Source organism: Petaurus breviceps, unplaced genomic scaffold (assembly GCF_028583685.1).
Source record: "Petaurus breviceps papuanus isolate PSGF00001 unplaced genomic scaffold, PetGlider_PUasm1.0 175, whole genome shotgun sequence".
Classification (NCBI taxonomy): Eukaryota; Metazoa; Chordata; class Mammalia; order Diprotodontia; family Petauridae; genus Petaurus; species Petaurus breviceps.
Genome location: NW_027185764.1, coordinates 59,798,236 through 59,825,035, shown reverse-complemented (window position 1 = coordinate 59,825,035; position 26,800 = coordinate 59,798,236). Strand labels below are relative to the sequence as shown.

The following is a 26,800-nucleotide window of genomic DNA, read 5'->3' as shown; positions in this document are numbered from 1 at the left end:
GATAGATAGATAGATAGATAGATAGATAGATAGATAGATAGATAGATAGATAGATAGATAGATAGATATGTATATGTAGATAGATGGATAGATATAGATATCTATAGATATATATGTATGTGTGTATATATATGTATGTATGTATGTATTTTAAATGAGCAGATCCAACCTGGAAAGAAGTCTGGAAATCATGGACTGAACTGGTGCCTGACTACATGTGGTGCTGCTGCTCATAGCCATGAAATCATATATCTCTTTGTTTCATGAAAACCACACTGACCTCCTCAGCCCCCTTCCATCATCACTTCCCTAATGCCCAAGGTTCAAACCACCATGCATCATTGGCCATCTGGGATGGAGACTCACCTCTGAGGAGATGTAGATGGGCACAAATATCCATGCCAGTGCCAGCAACACGTATGTCGCCTAAAAAGTGACAAAGATGGTGTAAGTGCTTGCTCCCTCCATGGTATAATGCAGTGGAAAGAATGAGAAGTGAGACGTGGGAGACCTGGGCCCTAGCACTGCTCAGTCACTCACTTCCTGGCTACTTAGCTGAGTCAATTTACTCTGGACTTCACTTCCCTCCTGGGGGCTTATTTCAATTGGATGATCTCTGAGAGTCTCTTCCAATTTTGAGGTTCTACACTAATTTCTCTGCTTGTATTTTCTCTGTTTGTCTTTTCTCCATGTTCAGGGTGCTGACCTTTCCCCTGAACTAGTGAATGTAATTAAAGTAGGATTATTGCCCCCTTAAAGGATCTCAGAAGCCATGTAGCCCAATTACCATCATTTTACAGTTTAGGAAATTGAGGCTGAGGGAGAATAAATAATTTGCCCAGGGTCATACAGACAGTAAGCAGCAGTGGTGGAATTTGAATCTAGGCCCCCTTAATCCAGAGTCAGTTCTCTTTCAATTAGACCATACTACCTTAAGCAAGGAAAAATAAAATCAAATAAACCTCATCCCACACACTGTGTTGTTAGGGTTTAAATTGTTTTAAGGGATGAACAGTCACTCCTAAGGATTGTATCAGGTTCTAACTGGAGAGTTCCATACTCGACAGGCATGAATAAGAGAAGCTGCCAGTTGTCTCACCTCATCCCTCAATAGGTGAATGCTGGAAATATCCTAAAAATCTCCCCATTATTCTCTAACACTTCCCAGGGATGCCTACCCATCCCTACTCTTGAGAGTTGTGGCCCCATGAGATGGACAGACTATCGCACTTACATTCCACTCAAAGCCAGCTACAGCCAGACCTCCTGCTGCACCCGAACCGGCCAGTCCGATGAAGAGCCCAGATCCTTCACTGCTGGCAAAGAGAGAGGCTCCAATCTGCAGAACAGAACAGACCTGAGCAAGCAGTTTCCTCTATGCTGCCCAATCCCATCTTCTACTGCACTCCCGGGTTCATCAAGCAACCAGATGGGAAACAGAAGCCAGAGTTATGCCAGAAGATATATCCCCATGACTTTCTAAGGTAGGAACATAGATTCAGACACAGTAGTGTTTGGGGACACTGCTCTCTCCTGGTTCTCCTCCTTCCTACCTATCTAATTACTCCTCAGTCTTCTTGGCTGGATCTTCATCCAGCAAGTTTGACCAGCTAACATTGGTTCTGAAAAGTGACCCCCTCCATATCGTGATCATATTATCTTGATCTTCAGATGCATGCTCTGACAAAAGATAATCCTTTTACAAAACCTTTTTCCCCCTTGAAGTAAAAATTGTCCCAGAAAATTCAGAATGCATCATTGCCATACCCATATGTCAGTCCCATGACTTGATAGTCAGGAGTGCATGACCTCTGACACAGGAAAGCCTTAAAGGCCAGAGAGCTTAGAAGGCTTTATGAAGGATGCAGCTATTGCTGACTCTATGACCCAGAGCTATCATCATCCAACAGTGTCCAAGGGATTAGGCAGCTTGCAGCTCAACCCAGCACACCAGACTTCCCCAGAGACGCAATCCTAATGCAGGAGAGCCCCAAGTCTGCACTGGTCTGCCACAAACACATCTTACCTGACTGCCCTGCTCTCCCTATTGTCTACATATTATATAATAAATATATTGTCTATCTGTCTATCAAATTGTCTATATATGGGTGTGTATGTACGTACATATATGTGTGTATACATACATATGCATATATTCATTTTCATAGTCACATTTTAAGGATAGTTTTGGGAACAGTAGGGCAGCAGCTCAGGGCACTGAGCTCTCCTTTTTTAAAAATACTACTGCCCAAAAGTAACTTCAAAGGGGGATAGAGGGTGAAGTTATTGGCACCAAATGCTGTCTTCCTACTCCCACAGTTCAATTCCTTTCCCTCCCTGAATGAATCCCCAGGAGAGGTCATCTGGGACAGGGCTTCCTACATTTTTTCTGCTTCTGACCCCTTTTAGAATTTTAGGCAGCATGCCTTGGTGTTGCATGGCCTGAGGGCATGCTCGGTGCAAAGTGCACATGCTTTGTGTTCAGAACCAAGGATACAATGAATTTGCTCAATGCTGCTGGGCAAGCACTGCCAGAAACACCTTGGATTCATTACACATTTGATTTTTAATTATTTTTTGGTTGTTGTACATTCAGAAACCTTTTACTGTTGCCAAATTTTTCACAACCCCATGGAAACTACCCAAATTTCACCTTAGAGCCTCTAGCTTCCCCCACATCCTTAGTCCTCGGTCTCTACCATAGACCTAGTTCCCATTCCTAAGGGAAGGAAGGATCTGTCACCCCCTCTCATAGCCTCCAAACCCCTCCAGGGTTTTCCTCACAATTATTAAGGAACCTGAGATAGGTACCAGAAAGGATTAGGGAAAGTGTGAGGAAATGTGAAGTAGGAAGAAAGTGAGATTGGGTTTAGGGTTGAGCTCTGGGTGGGATTCAAGAGGACATAGAAGTAATGGCAGAATATTGGGGAGAGGGCGTTGAGAAAAGATGAAAAGACTGAGAGTAGGGAAAAGATGATAGAATCTGAAAAGAATTGAGGAGTGACAGAGAAGGGAAGGCAGGGCTAGAAGGAGAGAAGGCAAGTTCAGAAGATACTTACTGGCCACCATGCCATGTCCCTTCCTGCAAGGAAGTACCCACTCAATGTGTTTCTGTTGACTCTGCATGCAGACTGAAAAGAGAGAGAAAGATCCAGAGGTGAGGATATCTACTCTCTCCCTGGGATCAGGGAGATCAACAACTGTGGTTTCTCACAATTTGGAGAATTGTGTCCAGACCTACTCAAAGGGGATTATGGGGTGACCAGAGTTACTGCCATACCAGGGAAGTGGACATCTACAATAGAAAAGACACAAACAAGAGTTCTCATCCCTCGTCTGTTACTAACCAGCTACTGTGTGGTCACACCAAGGGCTCTCTCTGGACCTCAGTTTCCTCTTCTATAATTTAGGATAATGATGCCTGTGGCTTGCCTCCTTCATAGGATCATCGTGAGAGTCCACAGGTATCTCAGATAGAGGGTCCAGTGATAACTCAAATATACATTGGAAAGCAAAAGTGCCCCCAAAAGGTGAAGGCTCATCATCATCGTCATCACAGAGTAATGAAAGAGACCGCCAAGGGAACTTCAGCTGCTCAGTGATGTTGACATTACGAGAGGTAGAGGCCTGCATAGAATGGTCTCAGACTTTTCTGGCACACTGGAAATAAAAGGAGGATGATGTTGGGCAGCATAAAACATTAAATTTATAGTACAGACTAGAAATGCTAAAGGATTTCAGAGGAAAAAAGTATCACTAAGGGTCATAGAAGAATGTAAGACATGAAGGACAGGTAGAATTTGACCAGGTAAAAGAGAGGGCATAGGGTATGTCAGTCATAAAATATTTTTTATGATCCTGCTTTCACAAATACAGATCACAACCCCTCTACAATTTAGTGGATGGTCTTCATTAATTACTCTAGCTAAAAAAATGCAATACCCACTGACCAACTTGGAATGAGCCTCTTTGACCTTAGTTAAACTGATTCTTGAAGACATGTATTAAAAAATACAGTTCATCAGTTCATTTCTGAGTTCATACCTTTCTAGGCTAACTCTTCCAGCTTGGTAGGTAGAAGCTACCAGAGTTTGTACTCTGCATGATATAGCGGGTAAAAATTAGGGAAGATTTGAGTTCAAATCCTGACTCTGACACTTCCTATTTGGAGTCTCAATTTCCTCACCTGTAAAATGGGGATCATGATACCTATAACCCACCTCATAGGGCTATTGTGAGACTCAAAAAGAGAACTAATGTGTATAAAGCACTTTTTGAACCTTAAAGTTTTATATAAATGTTAATTATTATTGTCACAACCCAAGATTTCTTCTATGCCATCATGAGACAACAGAAGAACTTTAATCCTCATCTGGAAAACAGATAATGATACTTTCCCTACATACCTCAGAGCACCAACATAAGATACAGGGTAGAATAAGATAAATGAGATAATAGGGAGGAGATCATTTTTAAAAGGCATGTTGCTAGAACTGGAGTCAGAAACAGTTCAAATTCTACCTCAGACACTTACTAGCTGTGCAACCTTAAGTGATTCATTCAACCTTCCTCAGCCTTCGTTTCCTCCTCCGTAAAATGAGGATAATGGTAGTATCTACCTCACAGGATCGCTGTGAGGACTAAGTGAGATAATGCATGTGAAGTGTTTTGCAAACTTTAAAGGACAATGTAAATTCTAATTACTATTATTATTAAAACTATAAGACACAAATGTGAGGGACAAGTAGTATTGTTTGTGATTATTACTTACTAGAGATGCAGAAAGCAGTGGCAGATGAGGGACCAATCTTGGAGTCAGAAAAACCTAGGTTCAAGTCCTACCTTTGAAAACTTCTTGTTGGTGTAACCGTGGGCTAGTCATTTAATTTTCAGAGGCACAGGGAACTCTCTAAACCATATATTACAGAAAAGGAACTGATCTGCAGCAAGGGAGGAATTCCTTACCACATAGATGAAATCATGTTTAGATCAAAAAGAAAAAAAAAATTGCTAGTGTATAATATCAGTAGAGGGAGCTCTAAAGAACAGCCTGATCCAGGAGGTCCTGTGAAGACATTTCCGGTTGCTTTTTCCAGCTAAAGCTCAGGACCCATATGGTTTCCAAATGAGAAATCCTTATTTTCCAATAGTAAATTAAACAACAAATACAGATTTGCAAACAGGAGAGACTCTGGGGCCTTTGTGTTCATTTACTGCTCGACCAATAAACCTTTTCCCCCAAAGAGAGAATTATATTGACTACTTGACCAAGGTGATGTGAATCTGTTGTGAGTGGTCTAAGATTTAAGTATAAGCATGAAGGGGAAAACCCTAAAGTTTGTGAGGGAAGAAACTATAGCTCATATTTTCCCAGTGCTTTGATAATCGGTGTGGTAAGCCAGATAAACCCATCTCTGAAGCCATGATTACAGATAGTACACATGTAGACATGGGGTAAAGAAGAGAATTTAGTTGGATCTCCCTTTGCTGGAGGTCTTCAAGCAACAGTTGCTGTAGAGAGGCTCCTTGTGCAGGTATGGGTCAGTCTCAATGCCCTCTGAAGTCAAATCCCTCAGAATTGGAGATTCTGGGGTTCAAATGGAGTCCTCTCAAATTTAATCCTCTTTCTTTAATTCCATCAGAGAAAGAGTTTATTCTTCATAAACTCTTCATAATCATAAGGGATTACTAAGGTGTGGGGAATGAATCAAGAAAGAGAGGAGGGAGACCAGAGACAGTAAAATATAGTGGCCAAATTCCAATATCATCATTACAAAGTGAACCATTTTTTAAAAGTTTTCATTAAAAATGCTTTAGATTTCTTTTTCTTTTTAGATTATTTTGATCCCAGGCTGCCTCAGTAACTGGGCAGGTGGGGAGTGGGGACAGGGAGGGAGGGAGGTGTGTGTGTGTGTGTGTGTGTGTGTGTAAAGACAGTGAAGGAGGCCTTAGGACTCTGGACTCCTAGTTGACCCTCACACTCACCAAAAATACAATGGTTAATTCTTTTATCTGTTTATGAATGCATTTCTTATTTCTATAAAATGTTACTATCTCATGAACAAAACTCTAAATTGTACCCATCACTATTTAAGACCTTTAATTTTTAGAATCTAATAGAAAAGTTTGATTTTTTAAAAATTAGATTATATGGGATAACTAGGTGGTGCAGTGAATAGAGCACTGGCCCTGGAGTCAGGAGGACCTGAGTTCAAATTCCACCTCAGACACTTAACACAAACACTAGCCGTGTGACCTTGGGCAAGTCACTTAACCCCAAATGCCCTCCAAAAAGAAAAAAGGCAAAAAAAAATTAGATTATATGAAGGTATGAGGAAGCACAGGGATAGCACTGTCCAGAAGCCAAATTCCAATACTGAACTACAGATAGTTCAGATTAAAAAAAAAAAAAGGTTTTTGTTAAAATTGCTTTCTCTCTCTCTCTCTCTCTCTCTCTCTCTCTCTTTAGGTCCCAAGCTTTCTTCTTTGCAAAGAAGGGGTGAGGAGTGGTGGGAATGAGGTACAGACCAGGACCTGCCCACCAGCTAAGAATGAGTGGTTTCCTTTATTAATTCCTCCCCCGGTCTATCCACCCATTCTTTTTGTTGTTGTTGTTTGTTTCTCTTTCTTTAGGCACAGATGGGTTAGGCTCCCCTTCTCGGCTAGCATCCCAGTCCTGGCCACATGCCATGAAAAGCCTGGCAGAAGCTGGGGTTGGGATCCAGGAGGTCTTTATTTTTTCCAGCAGAGACATGGTGACAGACTCCAGTATGGCCCCAATTTCCCTGCAAAGTGCTCACAGATGAAGTCCTGTGCCATAGCTGTCCTGCTTTCTCATAGTTTGGGAACACTTCCGACTCACATTTCTTGATAACTATTTCTGTTGGACTCCCCTTCCTAGAGCAGACGGAGAATAACCACAATTTTACAGTTAGTTTGACACTTTATTACTGCATTTAAATGTCATCATCTGAGACCAGATGCTAAGACATCAACTGACTTGGGGGAGGGAAAATCATAATTCTCCCTCACCTCACATATACAATTGTAGGTTTGGGCTATGTTAAAAAAAAAAGAAAGAAATAGGTTGTCTTAGCTTATCCTTCCAGACAGACTAAATGACAACTTGTTGGAGGTGTTGGAGGAGAATTCTTCCTTGGGTTGGACTACTTGAGTGATAAAGTTCCTTTAAATTCTCTGATTCTCATATAATCCTACCAACAGTCTTGTTGGGTATGTAGAGTGAGTCATGAGATGACAGAATTTAGAACTAGAAGGACGGAAAGTGCCTGGCCCGGATTCACACAAGTATTAAGAGGCAGAACTGGTATTCAATCCAAAGCCCTTTCCACAACCCCCAGCTGACATTTGTTACTTCCTTTTACAAGGAAGGAAACTGAGGCTCAAGAGAAGCTGAAAAATTTGCCAAAAGTCCCATTACCCAGGTCTTTTGACAGCCTTTTCCCCTGACAGGAACCACCTACTAGTACACTCCAGTGACTGTGGGGAGGGCTTAGAATAGAGCAGAGAAAGCAAATGGTGCACCTGTCATTATTCATCTGAAACAGAAGAACTGAATGCAACAGCAGGGAACTTTCCTACAGAGGCCAACTTATCTAAATTACAAGTAAAAACATTGCAGGAAATCTAAAGCACTGAAGCATGGTAGGTTCTGGGCTGGGTGGGAAACGTACAATGGAGATCTGTCATTTCCAAGGAAAGCCTGTCCTGGAAGCCTTCAAGGCCAACATCAGGCACAGAACAGGAAGTTCAAATCTCAGCTAAAATTCCATCTTCTTCTTCTTCTTTTGCTTTTTGGAGGGGAGAAGGCAGAGCCATTAGGGTAAAATGACTTGCCCAAGGTCACATGGCTAGTAAGTGTTAAGTGTCTGAGACCAGATTTGAACTCAGGTCCTCCTGACTCCAGGGCCGGTGCTCTACTCACTGTGCCACATAGCTGCCCTTAAAATCCCATTTTCTTGAAGAAGCTTTCCCCATTCCTCTTTAATCTTAGTGCCTTCCCTGAGACTATTCCCAATGTATCTGTATATTCCTTGTTAGTATATAGTTGTTTGCATGTTGTCTTCCTCATTAGAAAGAGTTCTTCCAGAGTAGGGGTTATATTTTGCATTTCTCTGTACCCTGAGAGCTTAATACAGTGTGTGGCACATTGTAGATGGTTAATAAATGCTAGTTGACTGAATGACTGTGACTTAAATCTTTCTGTGCTGGGATCTAGATGATGGGCTTCAAATAACCTGTTGCTTATTCACAAGTGACTTTTTTTTGTTGGGGATGGATGGGGGGATCTTTGATTTTTCTTATGTAGGACCTCCCAGTGAAATTCCTTTTAACTGATGAAAGATGCTCCCCCTCTGACAGATTCAAGAAGCAAAATGGGACATACCTCTTTGGCTGTGGGGATATGATTTATTTGACTGAACATTTGTTAAAAAGGGTTTTGTTTTTCTTTTTTTATCCCCAAATGTGGGACTTAAAAACATTTTTTTTAAAGAACTCCCCCCTACTACATCTGCAGCTTCTAATCTTAAGGAATTGCTTTGCCTACTGTCAAACAGACATTACCTGTCAAAACCCAAATTTCAGCTTAGGTCTTCCTGATCCCAAGTCTGGTTCTAGCCACCACACAGTGCTGTTTCTCACAACTAGAGTAGGAGAGTAACAATAATAGCAAAACATTGCATTTACATAGCACTTTAAGGTTTGTAAAACAACTTATATCCATTGTTTCATTTCTTCTCCAATCTGTGAATGTAAGTATTCCCATTTTACAGATGAGGAAAATAGGACTCAAATGGGTCAAGTGACTTGCCCAAGGTTAAAGAACCAGTTATGTGCCAGAGGTAGGATTCGAACCCAGCTCCTAGTTCAGTGCCCTTTCCAGTACATCAGGATTCCCCTCCCCCCAAAAAAATCCCTTACACTTGCATAGCATTCAGATCATACTTCTGAAAGTACTTCTGTATCCTTTTTTTTTTTTTTTAAAGCAATCGGGGTTAAGTAACTTGCTCAAGGTTACACGGCCAGTTATTTCTGGGTGTGGTGCTGAGTATCTGAGCCCGGATTTGATCCAGGTCATCCCGACACTGGAACCGGTGCTCTTACTCGCTGTGCTACCTGGCCGCCCCAGTACTTCTGTATCCTTACAACAAGCCTGTGAAGAAGGAAGGGCAAGGAACATTGTTATTGTCCCCATTTGACTAATGAAGAAACTTGACCAAAATCACCTGGCTAGGAAGTGCTGGAACCAGGACAAGAACTCAAGTCTAGCCATAATCAGTATAACATCTACAAGGAAATGTGGCAGTGACCTTTTATGACATTCTCCCTTATTTACTTAACTCATATCCCCCATAGTACTGAATAATCAAATGATCTCTGAGTTCATTAGAGTAGGAAACTCTGAAGATTGCAACCCATCCATGACCCTTAGGTCAAGAGAGAGCCTTAGAAACTTGCTTGAGCACATAGAAATTATCCAGGGTTACCCAGCTTATAAATGTCAGAGGCAGGATTCGAACCCAGGTATTACTGTTTCCAGATCTAATACTTTATCCACTATGCCATGCTATCACTTCCAGAAACCTACTAGAAAAAAAAATGTCCTAAATTTCAAAAAGTCAAATGCAAGAAGCTTCCCCTTGGGACTCACCCATATTCCCACAGTCACGTTTAAAGCAAAATACACCACGATGACAATAATATCAGCCACATTAAGCTGTTGGCTAAAGAAGTGAGGGTCACTGGTGGAGTTCTCTGCCATGATCTCTGCTGTTTCAGCACTGGACTGAATGAGGACAAAACAAAAGAATCAGGTTGTGGTGGGCTTTCTTGTAGGAATTGATCATTAAACCAACTGGATGATGTCATTTTCAGCCCACGACATGTCTGCATGGGGTGAGGATAGCTTCAAAGTACAACTCATTTGGCTTCCTCCTAGACTCTACTTAAAAATCATATGACTGAAGAGACTGCATGGGATCCAAGGCTGCAGGTGTACAAAGCAACCTGCGCCTTTGGAGGCACAAAATGCTGTTTTGGATAACCACAAGAGATGGGCACTGCATCCCAGAGTCCTGACCCCTAACTGAGGAGAGGAGGTTGTGTGAATGCACAACTGGGGAAAACTAGCTCTCCCACTAAAAATGTTTAGTCTTTTGCTGTAGCTTGGAGACTCCAGATATCAGGGAAGAAACAAAACACAGAACAAACTTTATTTATTAAAGGGATATAGAGAAGCATCATTTACTCCCCAAAGTCAACTGTGGCCATTGCAAATAATTTTAGATTAACTGTCTTTTAGTGATGTTTTTATTCATATTATTATAGTCCTTGTGGATATTGTCCTCCTGATCTGCTTCCCTTGTCTTGCATCAGTTGATACTATTTTCCGATGTTTCTTGGAATTCCTGGCATTCGTTTCTTACAGCATAATAGTATTCCATTGCATTCATAGTGCCTGGGGACTATTGCTGATTCATGCTGGTGAGGAGCGAAGGGGAAGACTCCTGAGAAATTAGTATTTAGTAGTTGATATTAAAAGGCTCTGCTCATGGGGAAATGAACTTTTAGTCATTACTGATGTTCTTATTTGACAAAGTGTTTCAGGGGATTTGAGTGTCCCTGAGACTTCTTTGTTTAGTGTGGCCAAAGGCCTCTGAAATTCTTACACCTTGCAATTCATAGAAGTGAATAAAAGTAAAAGGAAGGGCTAGGTGGCACAGTGAATAGAGCACCAGCCCTGGAGTGAGGAGAACCTGAATTCAAATATGGCCTCAGACACTTAACACAAATACTAGCCGTGTGACCTCGGACAAATCACTTAACTCCAATTGACCTCCAAAAAGCAAAAAGAAAAAAGTAAATGGAGAATGAAGAAATAAGAGAACAGAAAATCTAAAAAAGAATTTATTAAAATGTCCATTTTGCCCATTATTGGCTCTTATTTTAATAATATTTTAGTAAGTAATTTTTAAAGAACAAGAATAGATTAAAATTAATTAGAAAATATGTGATTTTAGGGAAATATGAAATAATACTCCTGACATTTAGGCAATTCTGTTCTTCCCCCCAATCTGTACCCTGACCCTATTTCTGGCAGCCCTGATAGATAGTTTTCTTCTCTATTTTTTTCTAGAAGCTCTGATGTTGTTCCCTTTAAAAATTTCTTTTGTATTATAGAAAAGAATGAGCTTTTATATTGAAGATAATGGGGGAAGGTTGTAATCTTCTTTTCCAGAAGTATGCCTTTATATAAGACTTGACACTTTGGATCAAATCTATCCTGTTCTGATAAGCATGGATACTTCCATAAAGTCATCCTTAGAGATTAGATGGGTCCCAAATGTCCCAAGATGAGATTATAAATGCAAATGATCTTAAAACACTACACAATTATGATGATTACTCATAACAATGAAAATTAGATACGTAGTTGGGGCCAGCATGGAGTAGTGGGTAAAATGCTGGATTTGGGGTTCAGAGAAACTTGGTTCACACTCTACCTTTAATACTTGGATCAATAAGGAGGACTGATCAGAGAATTTAAAGTTTGAAGAGATCTTACAGGTCACTGAGACCAACACACTTCCTTTACAGATGAGGAAAATGAATCTCAGAGAGGTGAAGTGAGATGTGTGACCAGGATTAAGTCACTTAAATTCTCTGAGTCTTAATTCTCCTCAGATACAAAATGGGGCTTAATAATCCCCACTTCACAGGATTGTTGTAAGGCTCCAGTGAGACCATGGATGTAAAGTTTTGCAAAACTTAAAATGATGAATATTAGTTATTATAATATAAATACATTTAAACTACTTCTGAACTTATTTTTAACCCAGACTACATTTTAATTAATACTAATGTTATAAACATATATTTGTTTGTCCTTAACACCTCCTTCAGGTTTCAAGAAGAAAAGCTTGAGAGGAGGGGGCCCTCGCTTAGTATTTTCGATTTGCCACAGAGTACACGTTTCATCCTCTTCATTTGTTTATGGACTTTGATCCTTCCCTTCTCAAGCATAATCCTTTCAGAATGAAGTGGTATCATCTTTTCTGTCTTTTTTTTTAACCCTGTCCTTTCAACCTTGTCTTAAGGCATGATGCTCTGTGAATTCTTGTGGAGATCAATTTGAAATTGTCACAAAAGTCACATTCAAATTCTTTGACCTATTACAGGGCACAGAGGTCAATGAAAGAAATGTCATATACATTGAAATATTCAGAGCAGCACATTTTGGGGGGATAGCAAAACAAAAAAAAAAAACCTGGGGAAACATAAACCCATTAAATTGGGACTTGTTGATTGGGAAAATGGTTGAATAAAGAAAGCATGGCATATGAATCAGCACCAATCCCCAGGTCTGGCTCCAGGCTTAATCCTCCCAAAGCTTGGTCTTGTTCAACCCCGGTAAGAACCCTATTAAAAACAAAACAAAACAAAAATACAAAAAACACCAGACTCTGTTGGTTTTGGTTCCCCTTTAGACTGGTTTCAGTGGAATTGACCTGTTTCCACCCTTCTTGATTGCCGTTCTTTATTGTATGTCCACTCAATAAAAATATCTTGCTTTACTTTTTCTATCTTGTTACTTGCTCTGTGTTTTCTAGTAGCCCACTTTGGATCTTGAACCTCTATTAGCACAGTCATCATTCATTCTCTAAAGACAAAGATCTGAGTTTGGTAAAAAGGGAGACCATCATATCTTTGAACTGTCTCATAAGCAGTTGTAGGACGATTGCTCAAGGTATCACAAATTATGATACCTTTTCAAAATCTCCTTTTACAAACTTCTTTAATTGTTACTCCACTAAGAAAATCTCTCGCCAAAGCTGAAATAGTCACAAAGAACATGTACTATGGAAATAAAAACATTCATATTCCTTTTATTTGAACAACAAAAAAACAGAAAGCAATTTTTTTTCATGGGGCACAAACACACAGGTAGCTAGATGGTACAGTGGATAGTGCCAGACCTGGAGTCAGGAAGCCCTGAGTTCAATTCAGCCTCAGACACTTAATAGACCCTGGGCAAGTCACTTAACCTCTATTTGCCTCAGTTTCCTCATGGGTAAAAGGGGAATAACAGTACCTACTTAACAGGGTTATTGTGAAAATCAAATGAGATAAGTGTAAAGCACTCAGCAGTGACTGGCACATAGTAGGTGCTATATAAATGCTAGCTATTGTTGTCATCCTCTTCCTCAATATTATTATTAGTTTCAAACCCCTGAGATTATTATGGTGGAGTGAAAGGCTACAAGATATTTGGTTCCTTAACACTCCCTCTCCCAGCCCCTGAATGGCAATGGACATACCACAAAGAAGCAAAACTACCAGAAACCCTTAAAAGAAAAATGTTTCTTGGGAAGAACAGAAAATAAATGAGCAAAGGTAGAGCTGTAACAAAATGAAGAATACAGGCATGAAGAAGTAGGGGCATAAAGGAAGTCAGGTAATTTTTGAGAGAAGTCATTCCTCCCTGGCTTTTGAAAAATAGGTGACTCACTTTTCCAGTAAAGTAAAAGAACATGGTATTAAAATAATTCAATTATGTTTGAGATTAGTGGGGTTTTTTTAAGAATAAAAAAGAAACCCCTATTTTCCTGACAATCAATAAGACCACTTCTGGGTCTCTTTAGCCCTAAATCTGAGATTCCTTCCTTTCAGAGATGATTACTCTGACTTCATTTGATATTAAATCCAGGGATGTGGCTGTCCACTTCTGTTTCCAAATTTGTTTTCCACTAGTACCACAGGTAAGAGGTTGTAGCTCAGGGGTCATTTAGTCCAACTTCTTTATTTAACCATATAAGGAAACTGAGGCCCAGAGAGGTTTAGTGATTTGCCCAAGGTTGTTCAGGTCTTAATTGACAGAGATGAAATTCAAAGCTATGTGCTCTGTAGATGCATTATTTTACCCTATGTACCACATTGCCTCCCCTAATTAAATCATTTCAGGCTGGGTCAGGCACTGGCTTCGTGTCTAAGTGCATGATTACAGACAACAAACTTCCCCTCATGTTTTCTGGATGTGGTTTAATTAGAATTTAACTTATTTTTTTTACACTCAGTCTTTCACAAATGTGTTAATATGTCAGCCAGGGTATCTAGTAACCCAACTAAACTGCAAAACAAATTTCTCCTGTTACATTGTAACCTGGGAGGTATGTTACTTATTACTCCTATTAATGTATGTCCTAGGGGGCAGTAGAGAAAACAGTCGATGCTTCTATGAAACCTCTTGAACCCTCAGCTCCCTTTCTGCCCTCACCCTAAGTCTAATAAAAACATCCAGATTCTACTGGTTTTTAACATTCTCTCCAGGGTCACTTCCCCAACCTGTGCTCATACACAGCTGCACTGCCAGACCTGTGGGTGCTCAGGATGCCTCTCTAGTGTGTTTCTCACAATAATCCAGTGTGCTTAATTAGCTCTTAGCAAAGGCATTTACTCAAATGGCATAGCCAGAACTATACTTATAAAAGATTTCATCCTCAAAAATCATAAATATACACATATTGGGGAGGAGGGGTAAGAGAATGGATACAAACTTCAAAGTACAGAAGTAGTGAGAGACACGTGTAAGGAACATATGTGGCCAAGGGAATTTCTGTCTGGAAATAAAAGGTTTTGACGATCTTTTTCTCTTCAAAGATAGCTCACAAAATTTATTTTTAAAAATGGAGTGCTATTATTGGTTATGGCTGTACTGATCCACTGCTAAGCTGGGCTAGTTTGTCACAGAATGTGGTGTCTCTGTTGGACAGACTGATCTTCTGCACTCCTTGAGCTTAATCTTCAATGAGTAGTTGTAGTTTTCACCCCTTCCAGACTCAGATTCAGCTTGTTACATTTTTAAAAATTAATTTTATGTTCAGATTCACAGTGTCTTCTCTCCAGTTCTCCCCACACTCCCAATTTTAGAAGGCAAGAATAAATCCTTCATTAAAGTCAAGCAAAACAAATTGACACATTGGCTACATCTAAAAAAAAAAAAGTTTCAATCGGTACAACGAATACATCACCTCTCTATTAGGAGATGGGTACCATGTTTCATCTTGAGCCCTTTGGAATTTTGGTGGGTCGCTGAGTTGATCAGAGTTCCTAAGTCTTTTAAATTTGTTTATGTTTACAAAATTGCTGTTATCTTCTTGGTTCTGCTCACTTTATTCTGCATCAGTTCACAGAAGTCTACTCAGGTTTCCTGAAACCATTCCCTTCATCATTTCCATCACATACTTAAGACAGTTTGTTCAGCTATTCCCCAACTAAAGGGTGCTCCCTCCTCAATGTCCAATTCTTTGTCACTGGAACCAGTAGTAGTATTGTTGGGTATACGCACAATTTGAGAGCTTAGGGGAATAGTTACAAATTTCAGCTTGGTACTAATGTGGTCTTTCAGCAAGGGAAAAGACCCTTAGCCTAGAATTCACAGAAACCTTTCCATTTCTGTTCTTTCAGAGCCTTGACTGTAATATTTCTAATTTCCCACGTGGAGAAGAGGAATTCCAACTTATAGACACCATCCAGTACATTTTCCAAAACATTCTTTTCCAAAACATGTGCAAATGAGCAACTGGTGAAAAGATACTGAAGCACTCAATGTCCTGAAGATGAGTTCAATGTCTCTGTTCTTACACCTAATGACCTTAAAACTTTGCTTAAGTCTAAAAGGGGAATACTCTAACAAGTTAATTTACCATTTATATTTCTCAAGTGCTTCACAATTAATCATTTGCTTTCATCATTTCTTACACATTCTCAGAACTCTATTTAGGGCAAGATAACTAGGAATTTATCTGGGGCACCAAAGTTACCACTCTGACCACACTTACCATCTTTCAACAAAATTGAAGCAGCAGATTTTAGTACCCAGTTAGCTAGATCAGTTAAAATAAGAAGGTACCAAATGGTAGGCTGGGGGGAGCTGCTTCCTTTCATAAATACAACCAACTCTCCCCTGCTTAGTACCCTCTCCAGCAGCTGCTTGTCTTCATTCGCATAAAAGGTATCCCACTGCTAGAGTTTCATTCTACTTACCCCACACAGGGTTTGTGGTACTTGCCTCAGGCATAAAAATTCCTAGTTATAACTCTACAAGTTCTTATTATTATCCTTATGTTGTTTATAAAATATTTCAGCTATTTCATTTTCATTCTCTCCCACTGGGCTGCTAAGATAGTACAGTAGACAGAGAGGTGACTCTGCTGGAGTCAGGAAGACCTGAGTTTAAATCTGGTCTCTGACATTTATGTGACCCTGGGAAAGTCACAACTTTTGTCAGCCTAGTTTTTTCAAATGTCAAATGGGGATAAATAACAGCACCCACTTTGCAGGGTTGTTGTAAGGATCAAATGAGATACTTATAATGTGCTTAGTACCTGCCACTACAGCAGGCACTATATAAAAGTTCATTCCCTTCCCCTCTGGCATCATGTTTTCTCCACAAGGTAGTTTGAGTACCTGTGGGAACCCATCCAAATTAAATGTTCATCTAAAAATAATGGGAGGGGCGGCCAGGTAGCACAGCGAGTAAGAGCACCGGCTCCAGTGTTGAGAAGACCTGGAGATTGAATCCCGGGCTCAGTCACTTAGCACCCACCCAGAAACACCTGGCCATGTAACCTTGAGCAAGTTACTTAACCCCAATTGCTTAGGGGCGGCCAGGTGGCTCAGCAAGTAAGAGCACTGGCTCCAGTCTCGGGATGACCTGGATCAAATCCGGGCTCAGATACTCAGCACCACACCCAGAAATAACTGGCCGTGTAACCTTGAGCAAGTTACTTAACCCCGATCGCTTTAAAAAAATAAATAAATAAAAATAACGGGACTCATTTGGAATACACCACCAAGAAGGGGGCATCAGGGGGTAGACCCAAGATGGTGAAGTAAAAGCAGGAACTTGCTTCATTTAGCTCCTGCTCCAACCACCTTCAATACTGGTAAACAAAAAAATGACTCTAAATAAATTTAGACAAATTTAAAAATTTAAATAAAATTAAACAAATCCCACAGAACCCACAAAGTGACTGAGAGAAACAAATCTCCGACTGAAGGCAGCCTGGCAGGCCAGCAGAAAGGGTTTATTGCACCAAGCTGGGAGCCAACCACAGTCCTGCATGAGCTGTGTGGGCCCAGAACCTGGGTGGCCCCAGACTCTGGGCGGTCCCAACCAGCAACCCAGAATGGCCAGAGCAGACTTTAGGAGAGCAAATCACGAGCAACTGTGGCAGTTTCCAGACTTCTCAACCCATAAATGCAAAAGAGAAAGTAAAAGGTCAGTAGGGAACTCTGTTGGAACTGGGTGGAGAAGGGCTAGGTGCTAGCCCCTGTCCCTAGGGCGAGGCTACAGCTGCTACACAGTGGCTGCCTCCAGAGCTCCTGACCTGCAGATCATACAGAGACACCAAGCGACAATTCAAAGGGTCATTGCTCTTGCTTTGACCTGCTTGGATCTGGGTCACTGTCTTGGGCAGTGGTCCTGAGGTGAGGAATGCCAGTGTGTCAAAGCTTGTGGGGGCTGTAAAGAGGGCACCCTCCTCATAGCTCTGGCAATTGTGAAAACCTCTGGAAGCAGAGTTCTACCATGGCAAAGAGCTCAAAAGTCAAGTAATTGGCTGGCAAGATGGGCAAGCAGAGGAAGCACAATCAGACCACAGGATCCTTTTTTGGGGACAAAAAAGGATCAAAACATGGAACCAGAAGAAGAAAACAAAGTCAAAACTCCTGCATCAAAAGTTTCCAAAAAAAATATAAACTGGTTGCAGGCCATGGAGGAGCTTAAGAAGGATTTTGAGAGAAGAGGAGGAAAAATTGGGAAGAGAAATGAGAATGATGCAAGAAAATCATGAAAAGCAAGTCAACAGCTTACTAAAGGAGACCCAAAAAAAAAATACTGAAAATAACACCTTAAAAAATAGACTAATCTCAAATGGCAAAAGAGGCCCAAAAAGGCCAATGAGAAGAATGCCTTAAAAAGATAAATTGTCCAGATGGAAAAGGAATTTCAAAAGGTCACTGAAGAGAATAATTCCCTCAAAATTATATTGAAGCAAATGGAAGCTAATGAATTCAAGATATCAAGATACTATAAAACAGATCCAAACAAATGAAAAAATAGAGGCAATGTGAAATATCTCATTGGAAAAACCACTGACCTAGAAAATAGATCCAGGAGAGACAATTAAAATTACTGGACTACCTGAAAGCCATGATCAAAAAAAGAGCCTAGAAATCATCCTTCAAGAAATTCTCAAGGAAAATTGCCCTGATATCCTAGAACCAGAGGGCAAAATAGGAATGTTAAGAATTCCCCCATGGCCTCTTGAAAAAGATCCCCAAAAGAAAACTCCTAGGAATATTATAGTCAAATTCCAGAGTTCCCAAATCAAGGAGAAAATATTACAAGCAGTCAGAAAGAAACAATTTGAGTATTGTGAAAAAACAATCAGAATAACACAAAATCTAGCAACTTCTACATTAAGAGACTGAAGGGCTAGGAATAGGATATTCTGGAGGTCAAAGGAGCTAAGATTAAAACCAAGAATCACTTACACAGCAAAACTGACTATAATGCTTCAGGGGAAAATATGGTCATGCAATGAAAGAGAGGACTTTCAAGCATTCTTTTTTTTTTTTCAAATGCTTTATTAACTTCTGATTTATATCATTCATTTCTGCCAGATTTTGAGTTACAAATTTTCTCCCCATTTTCCCCTACCCACTGCCCCAAAATAGCAGTCCCACAGGATATTCCCTCCTCCAATCTGCTCTCTCCCATAGCCCTTTCGACTTTTTCAGTGGATCTCTATTGCCCAGTGCCTGTATATCTTATTTCCCAATTACATGTAAAATAGTATTAATAGTATACATATATATATACATATATATATGAATATTTGATTTTAAAACTTTGAATTCCAGATTCATTTCCTTCCTCCCTTGATGCCCACCCTTACTGGAAAGATAAGCAGTTCAGTATAGGTTGTACATGTGTGTCTAATGCAAAACAATAACATAGTAGATATATTGTAAAAGACTGACCCTATTTCCCTCCCTCTTATCCCACCTCCCACTTGTTCTATTCTCTACTTTCATCCCATCCCTTTTCAAAAGTGGGTGCTTCCAACTTCCCTCCCCCCCAGCCTGCCCTTTTTTCCATTATTGCCCCTCTCATCCCCTTCCCCCCCTACTCTCCTGTAGGGTGAGATACCCTATTGAGTGTGTATGTCATTCCCTCCTCAAGCCAAATTCAATGGGAATAAGGTTGACCCATTCCCTTTTGCCTTCCTATTCTTCCCCTCCATTGTAACCATTTTCCCTTGCCTCTTCTCTATGAGATAGTTTACCCCATTCTGTCTATCCCCATCTCCTCTCATTATATTCCTATCTCACCTCTTAATTTCACCTTTTAAGTATCATCCCTTCCTGTTAAATTAGTCCTGTGCCCTCTATGTATAACTGTAAACATATATACACACATTCACATATGTATTCATATGCCCATATACTCTCATATATACACATACATATATTTTTATTCCATTCAACTACTGAGAAAAGTTTCATAAGTTACAATTATTGTTTTTCCATGTAGGAATGTTAATAATTCAACTTTGATAAGTTCCTTGTGATTTCTTTTTCCTGTTTCCTTCTCATGCTTCTTGTATCTGAATGTCAAATTTTCTATTCAACTCTGGTTTTTTCATCAAGAATGCTTGAAAGTCCTCTATTCTACTGAATGACCATATTTTCCCATGAAACATGATACTCAGTTTTGCTGGGTATGTGACTCTTGATTTTAATCCCAGCTCCTTTGCCCTCCAGAATATCATATTCCAAGCCTTTCGATCCCTCAGTGTAGAAGCTGCCAGATCCTGGGGTATCCTGATTGTGTTTCCACAATATTCAAATTGTTTCTTCCTGGCTGCTTGCAATATTCTCTCCTTGATCTGGGAATTCTGGAACCTGGCTATAATATTCCTAGCAGTTTTCTTTTTGGGGTCTTTTTCAGGAGGTGATTGGTGGATTCTTTTTTTTTTTTTTATAAAGCAATCGGGGTTAAGTAACTTGCTCAAGGTTACACAGTCAGTTATTTCTGGGTGTGGTACTGAGTATCTGAGCCCGGATTTGATCCAGGTCATCCCGACACTGGAGCCGGTGCTCTTACTCGCTGAGCCACCTGGCCGCCCCTAAGCAATTGGGGTTAAGTAACTTGCTCAAGGTTACACGGCCAGGTGTTTCTGGGTGGGTGCTAAGTGTCTGAGCCCGGGATTCGATCTCCAGGTATTCTCAACACTGGAGCCGGTGCTCTTACTCGCTGTGCTACCTGGCTGCCCCTCGGTGGATTCTTTTAACCTCTATTTTGCCCTCTGGTTCTAAATCATCAGGGCAGTCTTCTTTGAGAACTTCCTGGAGGATGATTTCTAGGTTCTTACTTTGATCATGGCTTTCAGGTAGTCCAATAATTTTTAAATTATCTCTCCTGGATCCATTTTCCAGGTCAGTGGTTTTTCCCATGAAATATTTCACATTGCCTTCTATACTTTCATTTATTTGGATCTATTTAACAGCATCTTGATTTCTCATAAAGTCATTAGCTTCCATTTGCTCCAATCTAATTCTGAAGCAATGATCCTCCTCATTGAGCTTTTGAAATTCTTTTTCCATCTGGCAAATTCGACTTTTTAAGGCATTCTTCTTCTCATTGCCTTTTTGAGCCTCTTTTCCCATTCGAGTTAGTCTATTTTTCAAGGTGTTATTTTCCTCAGTCAGGCTGTTGACTCTCTTTTCATAATTTTCTTGCATTGTTCTCATTTCTCTTCCCAATTTTTCCTCCACTTCTCTTATCTACTTCTTAAGGTCCTCTATGGCCTATAACCAGCTCATATTTTCCTTTGAAGCTTTTGGTGTAGGAGTTCTGACTTCACTGTCTTCCTCCTGTTCCATGCTTTGCTCCTTTTTGTTCCCAAAATAGGAGTCTAATGTTGGAATCTTCTGTCTGCTTTGTTTCCTTTGCTTGGTCATGTCGCCCCTCAGTCACTTGACCGCTGGGCTTTTTGCCACAGTAGGACTCTGCCACTGGACAGGGGAGCTTTCGTCCCAAACGCTGGGGTTTTTCTCAGCTGCCGGAGCTATTAGATGGGTGCCCTCTCTGAGGTCTCCACACGCTCTGGCAAGCTGGACACACACCCCAGGACCTCCACCCTAGACTGAAATCCAGATCCAAGAAGGTTAAAGAAAGAGTGATTACCCCTCAGACTGGTGCTTGGTCCCCCTACACTCTGCAGGCCAGGAGCTGAAGCTGCCACATGATGCTGGCTGGCTGTGCAAGGTGTCTCAGCAGCTTCTCGTCCTGGGGGCAAAAGCCACGCATTCCCACTTACTAGGTCCCAAAGTCCAGAATGCACTAACCTCTCACTTTGTCCTTTGCATCTGTGTTGATAAATCTGGAAATGGCCACAGCTGCTGTTGATCTGGAGTCCCTCCTGCCAGCGGCTGGTCAGGCCCGCCCTGGGGCTAAAGCCGTGGTGTGGGCCTGGGCTCAGCTCCCAGAGCATTGCGCTGGCCGATTCCTGCCAGCCTGCTGGGTTGTCCTCAGCGGGAGGTTAGCTTCTCTGTGTCATTTTGTGGGTTCTGCAGCTCCAAAGTTTGTTTAGAGTACCCTTTTTACATGGATTAAGGTTAGGTGGAAGCTGGAGCCGTGGGGAGGTTGTGTTTCTACTCTGCCCCCCCTGAAGCATTCTTGATGAAAAAACCAGAGCTGAACAGAAAATCTGACTTTCAAATACAAGAAGCAAGTGGAGCCTGGGAAGGTAAATAGGAAAAAATCATAAAGAACTTATTAAAGTTGAACTATTTACATTCCTACATGGAAAAACGATAATTTTAACTCATAAGACTGTTCTCAGTATGAGGATAGTTGAAGGGAATATATATATTTTACGTGTATACATATATATATATATATAAATATATATATATATATGTATAGGAGGGTGTATGTGTATTTAAATATACATATTTGAGTGTGTGTATATGTGTGTACATGTATACATAGAGGACACAGGATCAGTTGAATAGGAAGGGATATCTAAAAAATAAAATTAAGAGGTGAGAGAGGAATATATTGGGAGGAGAAAGGGAGAGATAGAATATGAAACATTATCTCACATAAAAGAGACAAGAGAAAACTTACAATGGAGGGGAAGAGCAGGAAAGTGAAACCTTACCCACATTGGATTTGGTTTAAGAAGAACATACACATTCAAATACAGGAAAGTAGGGGGAAGAGGATAAGAGGGGGGATGATAGAAGGGAGGGTAGACTGGGGGAGAGGGTAGTTAGAAGCAAACATTTTTGAAAATGGACAGGGTCAACATAGAAAACTGAGTAAGTAGAGGGCAGGATAGGATAGAGAGAAATATAATTAGTCTTTCACAATATAACTACTATGGAAACATTTTGCATAACTATACATGTACAACCCATATTGCATTGCTTGTCTTCTCAGTGGTGGTGGGTAAGGAGGCAAGAAGGCAAAGAATCTGGAAATCGAAGTTTTAAAAACAAATGTTAAAAAAATTGTTTTTTTACATGTAACTGGGAAATAAAATATACAGGCAGTGGGGTATAAAAATCCATTTTGCCTACTAGGAAGTTTGCGGCAGGGAATGGTGGAGGATATGAGAGAACAGATTGGGGGAAGGAGTATTCAGTAGGCTCGCTATATTTGGGTGGAGGTAGGGGAAAGATGGGGAGAAAATTTGTACCTCAAAATCTTGTGGAAATGAGTGTTGAAAACTAAAAATAAATAATTAAAAAAAAGAAGGGGGCATCAGGATTAGAAGTGCCAGTCTTGAGTCTCTCGTACAATTTTTTCCCCCTATACCAAAATATTCCCTGATTACACTTCCTGGATCACAAAGTCGACTACATACATCCGTCCTTAATCCTCACACAATAGATTTTTGATTCATATGTCTAATCCTCAGAAAAAATTTTTGACTTGGCATTCCCCAATTGATAAATGGTCAAAGTATATGAACAGGCAGTTTTCAGAGAAAGAAATTAAAGATATATATAAGCACATGAATAAATGCTCTAAATCACTACTGATTAGAGAAATGCAAATCAGAACAATTCTGAGGTACCACATCTCACCAGATTGGCTAAGATGACAAAACAGGAAAATGACAAATGCTGGAGAGGATGTGGGCAAATTGGAACACTAATGCATTGCTGGTGGAGTTGTGAACTGATCCAACCTTTCTGGAGAGCAATCTGGAATTATGCCCAAAGGGCTATAAATAATTTCATACCTTTTGACCCAGCAATACCACTTCTAGGGTTATATCCCAAAGAGATCATAGAAGTGGGAGACAGACCTATGTGTACAAAAATATTTATAGCAGCTCTTTTTGTGGTATATGCATCTTATAGAATACTATGGTGCTATAAGAAACGTGGAGCAGATTCTTCATATTTACCTGGAGAGGCTTATACGAATTGATGCTGAGTGAGAAGAGTAAAATCAGGAGAAATTTGTACACAATTATAGACACAACTTATGTGTGACGACCAACTTTGATAGACTGGACCCTTCTTAGCAATGCAGTGATATGAGTCAATCCCAAAAGACTCATGATGGAGAGAGATGTCTACATCCAGAGAAAGAACTAGAAAGAACTGAGTTTGTATCCAGATTGAAGCAAACTACCTGATCTTTTTCCTTTTCTTTTTTGGTTATATTTCCTCTTTACCATATTTCATTCCATCTGATACAATCCGTCTTTATACCCTGACTAATGTCTAATGTGAAAGTATTTACAGATCCTGTACTTGACTGTATGCCGCCTTGGGGGGGTGGAGAGGAGGAAGGGGGACCGAATGTGAAACTCAAAGAATTGTGGAATTGAATCTTGTAAACTAAAAGTAAACAAACAAAATTAAAAAAAAAATCTAAAAAAAATTTTTTTTGATTTGGCAGAGAAAGAAAAGATGCCAGAACTGCTTGTTTCGACAAAAACATCATGAGTGCCAATGAACATGCTACTTTCAATAGACCACTTACCAAGTGATTGGCAGCAGTCTGTCAGTCAACAAGCAATGATTAATCGCCAGGTGCTGAGCTGAGGACGGGGGATACAAAGAAAGGCGAAAGGACTGTCCTGCCCTCAGAAATCTCGGATTGCAATGGGAGAAACAATATGCAAAAACTGCCTATAAACAAAGCACATAAAATTGGAGGCTGCAAATGAACCTAATGAAACATTCGGGGAACAACCCATACCTCAAAAAACTGGCAAAAAAGGAAAGGAGTGACGAGAAGGCAGGTTTCTCCTGATTTTAAAATATATAAACTTTAAATTTTTTTTTAAAAAAAGAAACAAACAAAAAAGGGCAGTCAAAGAAAATGGAAATAGGTTGGGTCCACTGGAATGGAGCACCAAAGCCAAGAAAGTCTGGTAGTTTTTAAAATAGGGTTTTTAACTGAGTCAAGTAGGAATGTTTGTGAGTTTGAGGGGCAAATGATTAACAATTAAATTTTAAAACTCTTACCATTTCTAATTAAATTCTCCTGGAAATAAATTAAAAATAGAATAAAAGCAAAAAAAGTATAAATTTGGAGGAAAGAACATATAACTAAAAGATTGAGTTTTAAATAACCTATTTCTAATTTTCACATAAATTAGCTTGTGGTTACAAACATAAAAATGTTGCTTGTGGCCTACTTTAAAACATTTAATTAATCAAAGGGTATTTTTCCTATTAATTTTTTTAGTTTTAGCAATAAGTTTAAAGGAAAGATAACATCTGAGGCATCTTTTGTTTTCCATTTCTTCACTTCCCTCATTCTGGGCCTCAGTTTACTATGCTGTTCAATGATGACTGCTAAGATCCTTCAAGTGCTAACACTCCAGGATTCTATAAAGGAATACAAATCTGCAGAGAATGAAGAAAAGAAAAGCTACCATTAAACCTATTTGATATTGCAAAAGTAGCTTCAGAAAGCCCCAGATTTTATTATATATAGAAGAATGCAGAAAACACTTACTTGATGTTTTATTGTTGCAACATGACAAGGTGAAAACATGACTAGAGTTAGGGTTAAGAGATCCATGTCTTAATATTAGCTATAACACTTACTAGGTTTCAACCTTTGAGTCTCAGTTTCCTTTTCTGGACAAAAAGAAAAAAGGCGGGGAGAGGAGATAATATTTGCACTGCCTGCCTCAGGAGGTTGTTGTGAGCAAAGTGCTTTGTAAAACTTGAAGAACTATAAAAATACAACTTGTCATTAATATAACTGGAGAGCAATATCTCAGTAAGCAAGCCAATGGTACAACTCAATAAAAGTTTAAAAAAACTCACACAACAAATTCTTTATTCCTTTTTGTCGCAGAAAATAAATACAGGTGCATAATATTTCATATGCTTTTCTATAAAAGCATTTCTACAAAATGTCACTGTGTACAACAGTATATAACCTTTTGGTTTTTAAAGGTCAAATATCACACAGATTATTTTATTAACATCTTAAATCATTTGAATCAAGCAACTTTGGAAAAGGGGTAGTTTATGAGCTTAAAATATCTTTTTTAAATAGTAAGCTAAACTAAAACAACTGGATCTTTTTTCCCCGTTCTGTTCTTAAACACAAGAAAGTTGGGAATGTGCTTTAAAAAAGAGTTACACATAAACCCTCTCCCCCCCCAACCCCTCCTAACTGTTAAAAATTTGGTCTCTCCTTATAGAGGAAGAAATCAAGAAAAAAAAGGGTGGGAAAAAACCCATAACCTGTCTACCCCTCAAAAAAGGTTCCTTTGAAATATTTAAGATCAAGCATGATATTTCACAGTACAAATATATATATTTCCAGTTTGGCCCTTTTAGCTTAAATGAAAAAACAAAAACAAAACAAAAACAATAAACCTCAGTCATCCAAGCCTATATTTCTGAACAGGTAAGACATGGATTCTCCATTGTGTATTCGTCGAATGGCTTCAGAAAGGATCATGCTGATATCCACGGTCTTAATTTTGGGGCACTGGAGTTTCTGTATTTCATGTGGAATTGTGTTGGTAACCACCACCTGCCAAAATAAATACACCAAATATAAGGCTGAGAAAATTACTTAATTTGCTCTTGAGTCAAGGTGGCAGTATACCAGCATCTTCTAGTAATGGCTTATTTTTATCTTTGTCAAGTTTGCAGTCATTGAACAAGCAGTTGCAGAATATTTTCATTATGATTTTACCTAGGAGGCATATACATTTTTTCCCCTAGCATTCCCCCCTAAGACATTCACTGAATGGGCATAACTAGAATCTCTAGTAGCAAGAGAAAAAGAATCTCCCTCCACCCCCACCCCATAGGTAGTACTGAGAATATTTGATTGGGAAAACTGAATATTCCCAACAACTAAGGCTTAAAGTTCCAGACATCAGCACTTTTTGTAGTAGCAAAAAACTGGAAATAAAGTATGTGCCCATTAACTAAGAAAGAGCAAAATAAATTGACATATAAAAAGTGAATTGTTGCATTGTAAAAAAAAAAACCAACAAATATGAGGAATTCTGAAAAACTCTGAGAAAACTTATATGAACTAATCCAGAGAAGGTAGAAACAGGAAAACAATATACATGACTACAACAATGTAAAAGAAACCACCATCAAAAGACAACAGAATACAGACTGAATGTAATAACTAATCTTTTTTCCATAGGACTTATCAGTTCTATGAAGCATACCTCCCTCCTCTCAGTAGAGAGGT

At 39.7% G+C, this 26,800-nt stretch overlaps 2 protein-coding genes across 3 annotated transcripts in view; both read right to left on the bottom strand.

The window, feature by feature from the left end:
• SLC5A10 (solute carrier family 5 member 10) overlaps positions 1–9,822 on the bottom strand; it is a 182,307-nt gene extending 172,485 nt beyond the window's left edge. Inside the window, exons 1-4 of the mRNA XM_069085195.1 lie at positions 9,674–9,822; positions 3,060–3,131; positions 1,235–1,339; positions 367–426 (exon numbers count right to left, since the gene is read on the bottom strand). Coding sequence (XP_068941296.1) covers positions 367–426; positions 1,235–1,339; positions 3,060–3,131; positions 9,674–9,784 — 348 coding nt within the window. The 5' untranslated portion in view covers positions 9,785–9,822. The remainder of the gene's footprint in view (positions 1–366; positions 427–1,234; positions 1,340–3,059; positions 3,132–9,673) is intronic.
• A 15,555-nt stretch (positions 9,823–25,377) lies between these two features.
• PRPSAP2 (phosphoribosyl pyrophosphate synthetase associated protein 2) overlaps positions 25,378–26,800 on the bottom strand; it is a 69,565-nt gene continuing 68,142 nt past the window's right edge. For both annotated transcript variants that reach the window (XM_069085191.1, XM_069085192.1), the window contains exon 12: positions 25,378–26,119. In XM_069085191.1, coding sequence (XP_068941292.1) covers positions 25,961–26,119 — 159 coding nt within the window. In that variant the 3' untranslated portion in view covers positions 25,378–25,960. The remainder of the gene's footprint in view (positions 26,120–26,800) is intronic.